The following is a 17854-nucleotide window of genomic DNA, read 5'->3' as shown; positions in this document are numbered from 1 at the left end:
AAAGGCAGTGAAATTACTCCAATTAAACTGGATTTATATTCCAGGAGTATTACAACTACCGCAGCAGCGAAAAAACAAAAAGTCGTGTTCGATGGGCTGAAAAGAGCCGCGAAGGGCGATCTAAATCTCCTTGTTGTTTTATGGGTTTTCTTCCACGGGGATCATGGGGGAAAAAAAAAAAATCCAATTTGGCCATTAATCTCATCTGGTCAGGGTCTCCGGACCTCCAGATACACCCGGGCTAGATCAAAGATGGAGGAAATGCCGTGTGACAGCGGTACAGATTTCCCCGAGAGACTTCAAAAAGACTGTGATAGATAATCCAATGGAAATGGACACATCACCTTTAGGTGCTGCTTTGGGAGAATCGGTGCAGTTTTTTTTTTTTTTTTTTTTTTTTTGGACCATCATTCCTGAGTTATTAGTATGACTGAGTGATGGTTTGTATAAGCCTGTAAAATAACAATGCGTCATCCTTTGGGGATCAGAAATATTTAGCACCTGTGCGTCACTTACGTATGGCTTACCTTTTAAGTACACACGGACTTTGATCAGAAAAGCTAACCAATAGGCTATATGGGGAATTAAGGAAATTAATATGGGAACCGCAGGCTTATCATTCTGTGGTGTTTTATTATATCCATTATGTTATTAAATAAATCTCTGCGTCTTGATCCCGCGAAAGGGGACATTTCTCTGAAAATCTAAAAGAATTCAACTTCGAAGTCAACTTTCGGGACATAAACGTGATTGTCTGCCCCCTTTGATTTTGAATCTAAGCGGGTTTGCGCTCATTTTCCTGGTGACTGTCATTGGCTGAGGGCGCGGGACGAATCCTCCCTTCCCTGAACGCGTCGGTGCAGTTTGAGCGCGGAGCCCCATCAGCCCTGGACCACATCTCCAGGTCTGGACGCGGGCCAAGCCTGTCTGGTGTCAAACCAGCCTGAACAGATACTCTCAGACATCTCATTTCTTCACCTCATTCCTGAGACGGGACTCTGCCCACCCCTTGTGTAAAGCAATTTAAACCTGATAGCACATCATCTGCCTATCTCCACTGAGGATCTCTGCTGGACTATCAGACAGTCGCTCTTCACTTTTTTTTTTTCTCCCCCCTCCTCATAAGCACTTTGCCACCGCGCAGCAGAGTCTGAGCCGGCCATGGCTTTTACGCGCAAAACTTCCGTCCACCAATTCTCCTCTGATCCATTTTTAATCCAAGCTTGATCTGCAGATTTGTACAAGTTCTGACTTCTTCTCTTGTGTTTTCATATTTTTCTCTCGTCCGTGGAAATGCTCCGTCCAGATCCATAAAGGACCAAAGATTGGTTAATATGAACTTATTGCCAAGTGGAATATGTTTTTATTTATCTGTAGCAATCTGCTGGCTGACGGCCGAGGTCGATGCGTCCTGGTGGTAAGTACAGCACCTTTTAATATTTACGTTTCCATTTAAATGCAGTTGCATAAAAAGCCTGTCCGATGAATATAAAGCTTTCTTGGTTTAACTAGACGCACAAAATGCGTCTCGGCAGAAAAATAATCTTATAGTAAAATATAATTGGTGTGAAATAAATTTGTAGTAATTTTTTTCTCCCTTCATGTATAAAAATACCTGTAAAGCAGTTTCCGTTTTCCTTTGGTTAATGAGAAATTTCCCAGAGATTCAGAGACTAAATTCCCTCCTCGGCTTTCCTACCTGTATTTTTGCAGCTTGTTGAAGACTGAACATTTGGACAGATACGTTTCCAGGATAAAGTCATTTGATATAATTTAATTTCTCCTTATTTGCTGTCTTTCTCTTGAATCTTTATTGCATATTTGCAAAGGTTCTGTTTCCAAATTCCAAACTTCACACTGCCTGTGATACTGAGATGCTGTTTAAACAGATAATTTCACTCAGCTCCTTTTTTTTTTTTCTTTCTTGCTGCTCTGGTCTCTCTCTCTCTCTCCCTCTAATCGTTTAAGAGAATCCCTGCAGCCTGCAAGAGTTCAAATTCCCTCCCGGTCTTTCACCACCTTGTTCCGCAGGTACACGGGGAGTGTGGACTTGTTGGGAGAGAGTTTTTCTGCCTGTTACTTCATCGTTTTCTCTGTTTGTAGAATTTAAGTGTCCAATCACTCTACAAAGGTTGAGTGTTTGTTCTTTATACTGCAGCCACCTGGAAGTGCAGGCATGCTTAGTTATTTACACTGTGGTTGTCAGAATATTTTCATTGAGAAAGTTCAGTGATCAAATTCTGCACCAGTCTTGCATTATTTCCTCCCTTGCAAATATTAGTTGTTGTTGTTGTTGTTGTTGTTGTTGTAAATGTGTTCAGCTTCCTCTCGTCTTCTCCTCTTCCCCGCAGGTACATGGGCACCCTGGGCTCCCAGGTGATGTGCGACAACATCCCTGGTCTGGTGAACAAGCAGCGCCAGCTGTGCCGCCAGCACCCCAGAGTGATGCAGGCCATCGGGGCCGGGATGAAGGACTGGATCTCAGAGTGCCAGCATCAGTTCCGCAGCCACCGCTGGAACTGCAACACCACGGCCAGGGACCACAACCTGTTCGGACGCCTGCTGCTACGCAGTGAGTGGAGTGGGGGGGGGGGGTTAAACTCATGCAGGTTTTTAAAAGTCATTATATTGGGAAATTTGGGGACAGTGGGGAGGGGCTGCTCCTCACCTGGAGGACCTCCGTGTTCAGCAAGCGTCCTACCTGCTGAAGTGTCCTCGACAAAGTCACTGAGCCTCTCTCAGTTCTGTCGACCTCTGATCCCTCTGCAGGATAAGCAAGAGCAAAGTGAAGGTTTGACACATTAGGTTTTAAGAATTAGCATTCAAGCTCTTATAATTAGAGCAAAGACCTAAAAAAATCATGTCCATCTTAATTCCCTGCTCCCTTTGTCTCAATGCATTTTGTCTGAAGACATCAGATTGATGTCACATTAAATTACGGCTGTTAAAAATTCGGGACTTCGCCGTCGTGGACTTCGGAGCATTCAAACCTGAACCTCTATTTGAAAATGAGACAATCATCTGACTCCGTGTCTTGGATATAACTTTAACATGTGATGTCTGAATAAAGGACGTCAGGTTTGAGATAATGCTGTAGATGATAATAGATGCAGGGACGAGGTGCAGACAGTGTGTAAATCATCTTATTCGTGATAACAGTGACTTCGGCAGGTTTGTCAGGTGCCTCAAACACTGCACACTAAGAATAGAAAGTCCCTGAGTAGATTGCCTGCTACTGTATATCCTGGCTTGGGTTTCCAGGTCATTGTGCGCTGCTGGCACCTTTTATTTTGGGGAAATGAATCGCTGCGTGATCATGTGTGTTGCAGCGCGCGCGCACACACACACACGTTTGACCATATGCCTGAAGTTACTGCTGAAGTGTTGGAGTGAGGCTTTCTGGGAAAACAGATAGTTCCCTCGAAGATATGTTCTTTTCTTTTTTCCTTTTTCCTTTTTTTCCCTCTCAGGTCGGATCACATTCCACACCTCGTCTCACTTTACAATTGTACATCTATCATGTCGCTGCAGCCGGCTGGTTTCTCCGTCAGTCTGGTCTGGAGTCGGAGGCTAACATGTTACTCGGTGCTCGTTATACTGCTTTTGTTACAGCGATGTTGTGACTTCTGGTTTTTCAGTTTTTAGTCCTGAAGGGATTTGTCAGCGGGAGAAAAACTAATCGGCAACATTTTTGATGATTAATTAATCATTTAAGTCACGTATCAGTATAAATATCATAATAACATCATAAGATTTTACTGAATGTATTTGGGTTTTGCTCTGTTGTTTGTGTTGTTTGGACAAACCAAGCCGATCTAAAGACATCACCTTCATCTCTGTATTTCCTGACATTTTATAGTTGAGACAATTAATCAGTTAATTGAAAGAAATAATCCATAGATGTTTCTGTAATAAAAAGGTTTGTACAGTTTATTCTTTCAGTATCGGTGACATAAAGATAAAGAGTTGATATTTAAATCAGTTTGCTTCAGTTTTTATCATAGTGGTGTTTACGCCTCGGCTACTGTCTCAGCGAATTTCTCTCCACTCAGCTCGTTCAAGTGAGAAATGGTAAAAATGTTGAGTCTTTCTAAATACAGGTAATCCCCCACTTTTAAGATCCTCACCGGGTTGTTAGCACTGTTTATGCTCTCTGGTGATTTGCAGGAGAAGACACTTCATTTATTGAACATCTTAAAAAGCTGTAGGAGACACGGTCACAGATTTTTTTTTGGGGGGGGGGGGTTAGTTGAAAATAAAAGTTATAAAGAATGTGATAAATGACCCGAGCAGTAAAGTGCGAGTGGCATCATCAGGGATTGAAATGATTAACAAGAAACGAGCGACCTGTCACCGTCTGTGACGGATGAGACGTCGGGACAAAAGCGTTCTGTCAAATCAGAAGTGTCAGCGTCTCAGGAGCGAAAAAATCAGTCTGTATCCTCCCCCGCGACGACTCCTTATAACAAGTCATAATCTTTATTTACTGCTGCTGGAGGATCATCGAGACCTGGCGGCCTGATGTTCCTCTCCCATGCCCTGAGATTTAACCTGCGAGGCGGATCCTTCAACTTAGTCTGTTTCATGTTGGGGCCTCTAATCGGCCGTGTGGTATTCGGACCTCCCAGCCGGGCCCCGGCCGTGTCACACAACATTATCATGGCACATCGAGGCGCCGTCAGAAGCTCCTTATTGTCAATGTCAGCGGGCTAATTTCAGACAATTACACCAGAGTTTTTCTCTCAGCGTCCCCTTCATTAACCTCGTTATATACGCTCAACTTAGCTGCTGGACTGGGACACACACACACACACACACACACACACACACACACTGATATCTCTAAATATATGTATATCTTTGCCAGAACTTTGTATTTTTATTTTCTTTTAAGTTTTCAAAGTTTTTGCTGCCTTACACTGAGAAACATGTTTTTCTACAAAACTCTTTTTAACAAAAATGCAACAATAACAAAAAAAACAAAATTCTCAATGTTAAAGCCGTGCAAGAATTAAAATAAAATAGTGCAAGTAAAGATTACAAATTAGTGTCCGCTCTTGGTTCTTCAGTCGACACATTTGTATTCAAGGGCCACACCCAACGCTAGTGTCCATATTAATGTGTATTCCACTAAAATCATAAAAGGAGTCTAATCTAATATTTTAAAGTCATTTGTCAAACAAAAATATCAAATAGTAATAATTTAAATTCTCTTAAAGTGAATATTTACAGCTTTTCGCTTTGGTTTTATTATTATGAGGCAGGTTTGAGTTCAGATTGAAGTCCTGGGTCCTTTAATCAATAATGAACTAATTTATAAATTTATATCGATCTAGAAAATAAGAAATGGTGAATTTATTATAGTTTCCATAATACCAAGAGTCTAACAAGAGAAATACTATAGTTTTTAAATTGTTGTTATTATGAACCTTTTTCTTTTAAAGTCACATTTATTTCAATTGGCAGAAACCTGATACTTAAAGTGACAGAGAATATAGCTGATGCATCTTTTCCATGAACAGAACTGAGGTTCCTTTTTAGAAAAATATTTTAGTTGCACATTGTTAAATAAAATACAAATTAAGAGGGTTTTTCCCCCCAGTGATAAAGAGGTTTTCTGGCCCTGAATCGTGTCTGCAGGTTTTCCTCTCAGCTCCCCGTGCATCCCGACTGCAGCCTGTTTGTAGTCTGATGCAAAACTAAGAGTACGACAAATTAAACAAGAGGGAAGTTCAGAGAGATTTGACACAGTTTGATTTTTATCTTTGATATTTTGTTGATAAAAACAATGTAAAATTATAGTTGTAGCTTTAAACGTCAACGTCTCACTGACGTCACTGTGTGTGTTTTCACATGTGTCATAGTTTCGTAGAAGAGGTTACAGACAGACACACACACACACACACACACACACACACACACACACACACACACTCTCTTTCTCTGCCTCGGCCTTTGATCCCTCTCAGATCTCTCATCAGTTACATGTAGAGGGAGATAAGAGCAGATATCAGGGCATTGCTGGTAAACGTTTAGATGTTTATCCATCTTGGAGGTAGATGAAGCGTTTTTTTTGTGTGTTGTTTTTTTTAATTTCAGACCTTGCATGAAATAAAACCTTCTAACAGACGGCAACAAATACGGGTCATACAGGTAGCAGCGGAGGCCAAACATCAGACAGCCGGGGTCAGGCAACGCCAGATTCAAGATCAATGGAATAAAAGTTTTATGTTTGATTTACATTTCAGATCCATAGAATTTACTGATTTTTTTAAATCCTAAACTCTTGGTTTTTAGTATTTGGATGAAGAATATGTCGCTAGTCTCTGACGCCAGTGTTCAGCTCCATGTTTTTTCAGCCACACTAGCTGCACGGCTCTGGAGACGAGTCGTCGGGCTCAGACTGAACAGAACAGCCACTGGATGAGTTTCTAAAAACGTGGTACGCTCTCGTCAACACCACAGGATGAAGTGTAAACGTTGCTGATTCATAAAATACCTGCAGAACTCAGTCACACGCTGCGTTTACTGCAAATTAGCGAATGCTAGCACGCTAACCTAAGAATTAGCTTAGGTAAAGATTCCTACTGCACATCTGTGTGTTGGTATTGTCATTTTGAGCATCATTAAGATTTTCAAACCGCTCAGATTCTCCCGTGTGTTACCCGCCTTCGTTTCTTCTGTGCGCTCTCTCGTTCACAACATCTCGTCCTCTCCGCACAGGCAGCCGCGAGGTGGCCTTCGTCTACGCCATCTCCTCAGCCGGCGTGGTTTACACGTTGGCGCGAGCCTGCAGCCAAGGCGAGCTGGACTCCTGCTCCTGCGATCCCACTAAGAAGGGCTCGTCGCGGGACGCCATGGGCTCCTTCGACTGGGGCGGCTGCAGCGACCACGTGGAGCACGCCATGCGCTTCAGCCAGGCCTTCGTGGACGCCAAGGAGAGGAAGGAGAGGGACGCCCGCGCACTCATGAACCTGCACAACAATCGAGCCGGCAGGAAGGTGAGGACGACCTGACAGCCGCACACCTGTAGAGATCACTGCAGCACTGATGAAAAGAAAAATGTTCGAATTTAGAAATAAAATGTTCAAATTTAAAGTTTGATTTAGTTACAAATTATAAGAATAAGAATATTACTCTCAGGTTTGAGAAACACAGCCACAACAACAACTAAACTATTACACATCTTTTCTGTGTTGATAATGGATGATGTTTTGCAGCTTGTTGTGCCTCTTTAACGCTATGACATCACAGTTGAATAAGTTGGAGTTCAGAAGTAAATGTGCAGCTTGAACGCGGCGCTCTCGACACCTTGTGTTCCTCTGAAGTTATTTCCTGTTTCCTTCTCCAGGCAGTGAAGCGCTTCATGACCCTGGAGTGTAAGTGTCACGGCGTCAGCGGCTCGTGCAGCGTTCGGACCTGCTGGTTGGCCATGGCCGACTTCCGGCGCACCGGCGACCACCTGCGGAAGCGCTACAACGGCGCGGTGCAGGTCGCCGTTAACCAGTACGGCACCGGGTTCACTGCCGCGCACGCACACTTCAAACGACCCAGCAAGAACGACCTGGTGTACTTTGAGGACTCGCCAGACTACTGCATACGGGACCATGAGTCAGGTAAACAGCCCAGTCTTTCAACCGCAGGATCTGATGAGACGATCACCGTGCTGACTAATCAGATTACAACCTGTTACTGGAAATAAGGCGTTTAAAAAGAAAAACATTGTCTTGTCCACCAGTTTGTACTAAAACAAGCCTCTGCAAGGCTTTCGCTCTCCTTCTAGAGGCCCCGGGACTTGAAACGTCAGCCATGTTGCTTTGGTTATTTGGTTCCACCTGAGCTCAAATGACTCTGTTCTCACCTGGCCAAATGAACCAAACCGAAGAAGTGAACTCCAGAGTTCAGCTGAGACGCCTCAGCGCGAGAGGGGGACGGGTGTGAACAGATTTGTCATGAGGGTTTTCAAACGCTTGATCAAAAACATTTGGTTGAATTACACAAACAAAACCTTAAATGTTCTTGGCATCTCAAACCGGCGTTTCAGTGATCACGTGTCAGAAGTGGAAATTAGCTGCAGGAGAAGCCGGTGGAATCACAAGTTCAGAGGATGAACTTGAATCTTTTGAATCTATTTTTACAATTGGATTTGATGTTGGCGGATTTCTTTGAGCGACAAATACTTTTTACTGTGTAATTATAGCGGCAGTGGGTTGGACTTGTGTTAAGAGCGTCTTTGCAGCGGTCTGGTCTCTCCGTGTTCTGCAGCGCTGAGCGTTTTGTTTGAGTCATGATCGGAGCCGCTGCATCGCTGGCGTCCTTTTTTCTTTTCCTGTGACAGGGTTAGGGACAGTGAGTGTGAGAAGGAAAATGTTTGTGTATGAAAACTGTGAGAGAGAGAGAGAGAAGATGATGAGTGTGTGTGTGTGTGTGTGTGTGTGTGTGTGTGTGTGTGTGTGTGTGGTGTGTGTGTGTGTCAGAGGAGGTGGATGCCTGCCAGGCAGCAGATGATCCGTGGCGATCGGGTGTCGGCCAGTTTAAGAGCCATTACACACTTCTGTAGGCTGAAACCTTAGAGCACCACACATCACTATAAATCACCACCACTGGAAACACACACACACACACACACACACACACACACACACACACACACACACACACACACAGAGGAGTTTACAGTGTGTTTCATGTCAAAGTGAGACTCTCCTCCAAAGCTGTGTCCTTCAACCCTCCCATTTCTCATTTGTAAGCACATCAACATTTAATAAATGGTTTATAACACATGATGATGTAGTTGTAAGGACATATAAGGAGCATTTATAAATGTACAGCATTTGTCCGAGACTTATTTTATACTTTCACACCAGGGCTTTACTAACGCTGTGAAGTTGTTGACAAATACGACTGTTATAGTGTTTTATTAACGTTTATGAAACGATCATATATATTAAAGTAAAGTGTCACTATTTAAGGGAGATTGATAGTTCAATGCTTTGATTGGCACGTTGTTGTGTTTCAGTCACACGTGTTTGCACGAAGGTGAAACGTTTAAATGTCTCGCTCGAGGAACCTGATGGAACCTGGGACGTGTGTGTGTGTGTGTGTGTGTGTGTGTGTGTGTGTGTGTGTGTTGTATTCTGTGCGCAGTATATCAGGCAACGTCACACTCAGATGTGTGGGGTTTTGATTTAGAGCGCGAGACTGTTTCATGTTCAGAGATCCTGGAAGTTTATTCTTGATCTCTGGGATCAATATGTGTGACAAGATATATAAACTCAAAGGTTCACTTACTAGTTTGTCAGAGCTTTCAACACAGTTTCTTTTCAGTTTAAACAAAAATTTCACTTTTGGATAGAGACAGTTTAGATACAGAGAGGAAACACACTGAGAAGACCCTAAATCAATGAATCAATAGTAGATGGACAGTCTGTATCTAAACGGTCACTATCCGAAAAGCAAAATGACAAATGTTGTTGTTGTTGTTGTTGTTTACAAGCAAAAAATGCCAAACATTCCCCGGTTGGAGCTTTTTAAGATTTGCTGCTTTTCATGAGAATAAACTAGATTTCTGTTTTTGGATCTGGACTGTTGATCAGATAAAGCGTCACCTTGGCTCAGAAACCGATTTGCGTTTGTCTCTATTTTCTGACATTTTATCGATCAAACAGTCGTGTTGTTGAGATCAGCCGCGTCCCTAAATATTCTACTGAAACCACGTTCCCTCTAACCTCCTGATGGACCTCTGGAGGTCTCAGGGCCCCGTCTGGGAACAAGTAGAGGCTTCACAGCAGACAGGAAGGCCTCATGGGCTGTGTACATGTAAGCAGTGTGAGGTAACACACACACAAACACACACTGTGTTGGGCCTGGGCCTCTCATGAGAACCCAACTCACTCCCTCTCTAAAGACCAGCTCCTCTGGGACACACACACACACACACACACACACACACACCAAGCATGTAAACTCGCTCTCAATCATGACACGTACTGTACATCAAGCCTCTCTCTCTCTCTCTCTCTCTCTCTCTCTCTCTTACACACACACACACACAGACTCAGAAACATGACGCGCAATCTTTCTTGAAACACACACTTTGAGTTATTCACTCTTTTTCTTCCTCCCATCACGCACGCTGAAAAAACCTCTCAAAGACATGCAAACTCACCGTCAATCACTCTGAAACACACACACACACACACACACACACACACACACACAGGCTCAGAGCCCACAGAGATAGTGAGACGGCCCCTCTGTGCCTCTTTAAAGTGTGAAATCAATTTCCCTCGGCCCCGGCGAGGCTCAGGTGCTAAACTCATCTCTCGGCGCCCCCTCATCTTAATTCAATAAGCAGACGCAGAGAGGCGAGGTCTGCGAGGAAGACTCTGGCCGTGATGTCACCCCTAGCAGCGCAGCATACCGCGGATGACGGGCGGGCTCGCTGCCAGAGAGGGGTGTGGCTTCAGGTCATGCCCAGACATATTACCTGGCGAGGGAATGGTGCAGAGACGGTGCGCACGCACGCACACACACACACACACACACACACACACACACGCACACACACACACAGAGTGAAGCACAATGTAAACACGAGCAAATTCCAGAACAATGTTCGAGATGGTACTTGAAGTCAGTGCATCACTTTTTTTCTAAAACCCTTTTTATTTATACAGGAGAAGTCAGCTGAACGAACACACACACACACACACACACACACGTTCTCCTTCAGGAACACTTCACAGTCACACAGTAACATGTTCGTTCCTCCGCTGGCTGAACATCTGCACCACAGCAGCTCAGAGGTCGAGAGAAATGAATAGGAAATATCAGACCTGTAAGAAACAGAAATTACAGACCTTTATTTTCTTATTTTTAAAAACTACTTCCTTCCCTTATTTTTATCTTAATTTCATGAACAATTTCAGAAGCCCTCACAACTGTCAACAACTTCAGTCTGAAACAGGAAGTAACGCCTCGGAAACACATGGGTGCATCTGTGTTGTCGATAACGGCGCTCTGTCCAGCCGTCTGCGCTCGTGTCATGAACAGCTTCACTAGAGCTCGTTATTAAACTTTTCAAAACTCTGTAGATGTAATCGCGCCCTGCGGCCTCGCCTGAAGACGCTGTTGGCGGTTGCGAAGCTGAGAGTAGTGAGTTTTTGTTGAGACGTGTCGGAGAGGTTCTGATTCCTTCTTGTTTTGCATTTGTCTTAATTACGGAACGATCTTATCTTTTAATTTGACACAACAGGATCCGACTTCTCGTGATCTGTGGGGAAATCTGGAGGTGATAACCCAAACGTTCTTCTCATGGCCATTAGACAAAAACGTGAGACTGTGATGTGGTGACGATCTGTAACCAACACTCGCTGTCTTGCTCGTATTTTTAACGTCAGCTGATGGAAGTTGCTGATATCAAACAAAACAAACAAAACAAAAAAATTCCCTAAAACATCCTGATGCTGTGTCAGCAGTTAGTTTAAATGTAAGAGTTAGTGACTCTCACACGGGAACATATCAGAGCTACACACACGTTTAAGTAAAGGCTGCATTAAACAAATATTCTCATTATCATTTGATTAAGAAAATAATCAGAAGAATAATCGGTTAACGATTTGGTCGAGAAATCCCCGTCGCTGTTTCCTTGAGTCAAAGGTGACGTCTTCAAAATCAGAGCCAATAAAAATCCACCTGGTGAAACTTGTTCCACAAAAAGAGATTCATGATTCTTTTGTACCCTTTTTAATTTTATGTATTTATTTAGATTTACAGGTGTTTGTTCTGCTGGCTTGTTTCTGTTGTGTTGTTGTTGTTATTAGCAGCACGTTGATCAGCTGTTTGCTGTTTTCAAATGTGCTCTATAAATAGGTTTGATTTAATGTGATTTGAATATTCAGTCGAGTAACAGACGAGTTGTTTCATCTGTTTTTTTTTTATGTACTAATTATTATTATTATTATTGTTTTTAAAAATATAGTTTGGGTTTGTTCAGATAATTCTGATGTGACGACAAGAAAACATAAACATAACAACAACCGTGACTTCTGCAGACGTCTGCAGTGAAGTGTGTGTGTGTGTGTGTGTGTGTGTGTGTGTGTGTGTGTGTGTGTGTGTGTGTGTGTGTGTGTGTGTGTGTGTGTGTGTCTCTCCTATAAAATGAACAGCTGATGAAGAGCGGGAGCGCGGCCCTGACGGCTCCTATCATCAATCTCTCATCTCTCCGTCGTCTTAACGTTCATCATCTTACCCAGCCCCCTCCTGTCTCATCCTCACTGCGCTCCCATTGGCTCCCGATGACCAATAAAACCGCTCTGATTGGGCAAATTGTGGCTCATATTCTCGCCGGGTCACATTCCTGATTGCACTTTTGGAAAGGGTCGCTTTACGGTGAAATGTCTGTGAAATCCCGAGTGATTTTCCCAGGATGCTTCTCGCCTGTTTAACCTGGAATAATTGTCAGTGTAGGAGTCAAACTGTCCCGACGTCGATCTGGAGGGAAACGACTGAAATGTGTTTTTACATTTACTGAATAAAACTAAAGTTGGATCAGTGGGAAAAAGTTCTTCCTGTCTCAGAAAGATTTTTAATGTCGTATGAAAGAAAAGTGGACGTGTATCATTTCTAGTGTTTTATGTACTTGGCTAATTGTTTTTCCTTTGGTCACGATTGTCTTATTACGCAGTGGTTCTCAAAGTGAGGGTGCTTGAGCGGGTTCCCTGGGGTCCTACAGCAAAGAGGGTCAGTTTAGGGTCTTTGTGAAAGTTTGAGCCATCAGTGTGATAAATACCTCATTTAAATATCTTATATGAGAGAAGGCAGTTTGAATCTATGACAGAGAAATAATTAAACAAAAAATTGAGGGTGTGGACATTGATCTAAGGAGCGTTCAAAGACTTAAATTTGCATTTGGACTGATTTATATTTTGCACAAACTAGTGGAGGGAGATTGATCTTCTTTCTGTCCAACATTTCAGCTGATGAGAAAATAATTGGGATATTTTGGGATGTTTTCTTTAACAGAAGATCTGAGGTGTTAAATATTTCTTCCTGCTAAAAGATGCAAAGAGACAGTGATAGAAAGTCGAGACAGAAATTTGCAGTCTTTTCTTAAAAAGAGCAAGAAAATGGATTTACATTTTTTCCCTGTTATAATTTAAAGAGCCAGATGAAATAAGGAGTTTGAATATTTTATAAAAGCAAATACATTTTCTCTACACCAAACTGACCTCTCTCTCTCTCTCTCTCTCTCTCTCTCTGGCTCCAGGCTCGATGGGGACGGGGGGCCGGGTTTGTAACCGGACGTCCCGCGGCGTGGACGGCTGCGAGGTGATGTGCTGCGGTCGAGGGTATGACACGTCGCGGGTCAGCCGCACCACCAAGTGCGAGTGCAAGTTCCACTGGTGCTGCGCCGTGCACTGCCGCGACTGCCACCAGCAGGTCGACGTCCACACCTGCAAGGGCCAGACGTGACCTCGCCGCCGCCGCCGCCAAACACTACTGACCACTACTAAACCAGCAGTCACACTGGCTCCCATTACCACCGCTCTCCTGCTGGGCTGCAGACCCTCCCTCTGTCGTCACATTACAGGCGACACTCACAGGATATTTTTGTCAATCACACAGTAGGTATGTGGCTTCTCCGTGGAGGTCTGGCTCTGCAGGTGACTCCTCTTCACTCACGCCGTCTTTAGCTTCCAGATGATCAGTAGAAGCTTCATCCACCGGTTCACTAGTGAGCTGTGCATTTATTTTAAAGTATATCAATAGATAAAAACTCCTTCACACTGAAACCTGGTTTCTAAAAAGCTAAAATTCCTGTCCTGTGTCATCTAGCGACGCAGCAAATCCTCTATCCTCTCATTGTATTTATTTACTCTCAAGTCCGTAAAAAGTGTCTGAGGTTTATTTGTGTTGTGTCTAGAACGATCCGTGACACAGGACGACCAGAGTCTGTGAGCTGATAAAAATCTGAACTCCTCAGAATATCTCGCTCATCCTGCGTCCAGGTTTAAACACGAGAGTCTGAATTAGTCTGGAGTGTGGACACAGCTTGTTTATAGTCAGATCAGACAGGGCTTTGTTTGTGATTATGTAAATATGTGCTTGTGTAAATTAAAAATCAGATATATAGTGAATGGAAGCATTAACTGTCAGACTCCACTCCTCCTGCAACAAAACGAGTCCGTTTTGTTTTGTTTTTGTTCGTTCAGCAGCTTCAAAGTGACGCATTAAAAGAAAAATTCTGCTGGTTTCTTGCAACTCTTTGATGATGATTCACATGTGGCCGCACACTGAAATTCTGCTTTGCTTGCTTTTCCTGTTTTACTTTTTTGCAGTTTTGTGACATTTTCCTAGATCACAGCAACTAAATCAGTGAGGATTTTATTTTTTTTTTTTTAATAGTTTTTCCTACAAATCAAGAACACTGAACATCTTTACTGGTAATTTTCAAATTCACACTTTTGTTTTAGACTTTTGGACGATTTTTATCCTTCTGTCCCGACAGCAAAATCTATTATCACACTGATGAGACTTGTTTGAGCTGTGTGTGTTTTGTTTCTTTTGTTTAGTCTGTATTTATATTCATCACAATGACACGATCCTGAACCAGCGTCTGTCTGAACCAGAAGGACAAAAATATGTTCAAGTTTCTAAAGTAGCGCAGCTTGTTCTGTAGTAAACATGTTCTGTAGTAAACACTGGTCCTCAGACACATTTCATCACGTTTGAGCTTTTGGTGTCTCAGAACCAGAACCCGGTTCGTCTCAGACTTGAGGTCAGTGCTGGTGAAAACGCTTCCTCTTCCTGTGGAGTGAGACGTTAGTTTGTGGATGAAAAACACGCGTCAGAAGATGAGAGAAACATGTGAAGGATGAACTGTTTAAAAACTTACCAGGGTTTTGTTTTACGCCGCTGTCCAACATGCAGATGACATGTCGAACACCCGGCGGCTCCGGCCGATGGTTCCGTCTGCTGATGGCGCTCGTTTTTTTTCTGCTGTTAAACTGTGTGTGAATCAAAATGGCGGGAAGAAGCTGCTTGCAGCAATACACAAAAAGTCCTTTATTGTATTTTTTTGTCTTTTCACTTTTTTTAATGATGGCAATTTATCACCTTTTTTTTTTTTTCTTTTTTTTTTCTTTTTTTTTGAACAACAAAAAACAGCTTTAAATGATTGAAAACCCAAAAAATGCAAACATATCAAATAAAGTCAAAACCGATTCTGGATTCCTCTGTTTTGCTTTCTTTGTGTCTGACGCTTCCTCCTGTCGTCGCCGTCTATTCTGTGTGGTTTGGCAATTTATCACTTTCTTTTGAAAAACAAAAGAACAGCTTGAAATGATCGAAAAAAAAAAAAAAAAACAGAAACAAAAAAAATAAAAAAATGCAAACCTATCAAATAAAGTCAAAACCGATTCTGGATTCCTCTGTCGCTGTCTTTGCGTGTCGCGCCTCCTCCTGTCGCCTGTTCTCCGTTTGGTTTCAACTCTTGGCACAAAAGTGTGTCAGTTCAGTCCAATGCAGCGTTCTGGGTTTCAGTTCAGCTGTTTCTGTCTGGGTGGAGGTCGGCTCCCGGTTCTGGTTCTGGTTCTGGGTTCTGGTTCTCTGCTCCTGGGTGCGGTCGGAATCGGGGTCAGATGCGGGTGAGCTGGTGCCAGAGGCTGGACGGCAGGATGCTCTCCACCTTCTCCATGATGAAGTTGAGAGGAGCAAACAGCGTGCTGAGGAACTGCAGAGACACAGACACGACCAACAGTCAACAGGAAGTAACATCCAACACAAACTATAAAACAGTTCCACGAGTCGAGTCGCTCTTCGTGAAACCTGAGCAGCTTTCTGTTCCTGGTGGCCCAACATCTTATTGATTTTTCCTTTAAATTTAGTCACCTGTCTGTAGTTGAAAGCTCAGGGACGAGAAGCTAGTAAGTGGACCTTGAAAAGCGACCGTTTCCCATGTTGGGAATGAACTTTCCCGCTTCACTCTCGAGCCAACGTGAAGGAGAAGTCGTCGAGGAGCTGCGGATAAAAACCTTTCATGGTGATCAACACACTCCATCTGCTGATGAAGACAGTGTGATGCGGTTGAAAGGCCTGGAAGAGTGAACTTGAAGTGGACTTTGGATTAGGATTGTTTTCTCGAAGATGAACTGGTTGTTGTCGATTAATTTCTGGTCACTTCTCTAATTGATTAATCAAACGTGAATATTGTTTATTATACTGCGTCGTCTCTTTAACACCAAAATAGATCTGGGGTTAAGAACGTTTCCACCGTTCCTGTGAGGACGGTGCAGCTCGCTGTCAGGCCTCAGTCTCTGCTTGGTGTTTTGGCAACAGCCAGCAAAGGGGGTGGGGGGATGATAGGGGCTCCACCAGAGCAACATGGAGGTCATGGAGGTTTCCCACTTTGTCCGACAGCAGATAAAAGCCACGACAGGGTCTGCGCCGCGCTCTCCTCCACCCGCATGCATCTGCTGGTCGTCGGTGGTTTGTGTGCTTGAAAAGCACAAAGACGCACGTCGTATCACAGCATCTGTGTTTCAGCTTCAAAGTGAAGGTGTGTGTTCTGTCTGTGTGTGTGTGTGTGTGTGTGTGTGAACAGTGTGTGTGGGCGAGCAGCGCAGAGACTGTCCATGAGGACAAACAGCAGGGAGGCCGTGTCCATACCAGACTTATTATTAGGCGGAACAGGGTGTGTTCATTTATTGAGACTAAAAACGTCTTAATTTGGCTCCAGTGGCTCTAAAACTGTGATTAGTAAATATTAAAATAGTATCGAATGTCTCACAATAAATAATAAAATGCTAAAGGAAACTTTCTGAACATTAACGCAATTATTTCCCTTTATGAATTTAAAACTTATTGGTGTAAACAGCAAAACTTATAATGAGGATAATGAATGAAGCTCCGTGAAGTTGGTTTTATTTCATGTTAAATTACGTGTCTCGGCTCATTCTGTAACCAACTTCTCTTTCATGCACCTGGCCCCAGGTCGGACACGTTTCCACTTCCAGATCGCACCTGTTGTCAGGTTAAGAGGTGGGCGGAGCCAGGCTGGGAACTACATGAGGTCACCTAACTGTGCACTCGTAACCGCTAGCTGTCATGTGATCACTTCAGGTAGAAGATGACGACCTGAACAGCAGCTACAAACACGGCAGCACGACACATGGTGTTTGCTGAGGAATCCACGGAGAAATGTTAAAAAGAGAAAAAAAAGTTTCAGATTGATTGATAAATTGATTGGTAGATACCTATATTCACACCTATAGTATGAATACACAGGCCTGTGTCTATATGTGTGTGTGTCTGAGCAGGTAGATGGTTGATGCTGATAGTGTCACATCAGGGGGGAGAGATGAGCTCACCCACATTCCAGGGGAGCAGCACAGCGCTGCAGGGAGGGGCAGGGGAGGCAGCGCCCTCCACTGGCTGCTGTGAAAACATGCAGCCGGAGGCGCTGCAGGAGGAGGCGCTGCAGGAGGAGGCGCTGCAGCAGGAGGCGCTGCAGGAGGAGGCGCTGCAGCAGGAGGCGCTGCAGCAGGAGGCGCTGCAGCAGGAGGCGCTGCAGGAGGAGGCGCTGCAGCAGGAGGCGCTGCAGGAGGAGGCGCTGCAGCAGGAGGCGCTGCAGCAGGAGGCGCTGCAGCAGGAGGCGCTGCAGGAGGAGGCGCTGCAGGCGGAGGCGCTGCAGGAGGAGGCGCTGCAGGAGGAGGCGCTGCAGGCGGCTCTGTGCTCAGCCCTGATGTTTCACTTGAAGCAGCTTCTGTAGAAATTAATTATCTAACAGCTTCCAAACTGAACTCAGCGCTCCTCTCCGGGTTGTAAAGCATGTGATGAAACGTCGGTTACT

At 43.9% G+C, this 17854-nt stretch overlaps 2 protein-coding genes across 9 annotated transcripts in view; one reads left to right on the top strand and one right to left on the bottom strand.

The window, feature by feature from the left end:
* Positions 1–382: 382 nt before the first annotated feature.
* wnt2 (wingless-type MMTV integration site family member 2) lies at positions 383–14280 on the top strand. The gene is made up of 5 exons (XM_056386560.1): positions 383–1417; positions 2352–2572; positions 6724–7001; positions 7352–7616; positions 13271–14280. Exons 1-5 carry the CDS (start codon positions 1335–1337, stop codon positions 13474–13476), a joined length of 1053 nt encoding a protein of 350 aa, XP_056242535.1. The 5' UTR covers positions 383–1334; the 3' UTR covers positions 13477–14280.
* A 772-nt stretch (positions 14281–15052) lies between these two features.
* The window catches only part of LOC130175901 (suppressor of tumorigenicity 7 protein homolog), a 52377-nt gene continuing 49575 nt past the window's right edge, over positions 15053–17854 (bottom strand). For all 8 annotated transcript variants that reach the window (XM_056386558.1, XM_056386551.1, XM_056386553.1 and 5 more), the window contains one exon: positions 15053–15736. In XM_056386558.1, coding sequence (XP_056242533.1) covers positions 15641–15736 — 96 coding nt within the window. In that variant the 3' untranslated portion in view covers positions 15053–15640. The remainder of the gene's footprint in view (positions 15737–17854) is intronic.

Source organism: Seriola aureovittata, chromosome 10 (assembly GCF_021018895.1).
Source record: "Seriola aureovittata isolate HTS-2021-v1 ecotype China chromosome 10, ASM2101889v1, whole genome shotgun sequence".
NCBI classification, from domain to species: domain Eukaryota; kingdom Metazoa; phylum Chordata; class Actinopteri; order Carangiformes; family Carangidae; genus Seriola; species Seriola aureovittata.
Note: the sequence above shows the minus strand (reverse complement) of the source record. Positions and strands in the feature narration are given on the sequence as shown.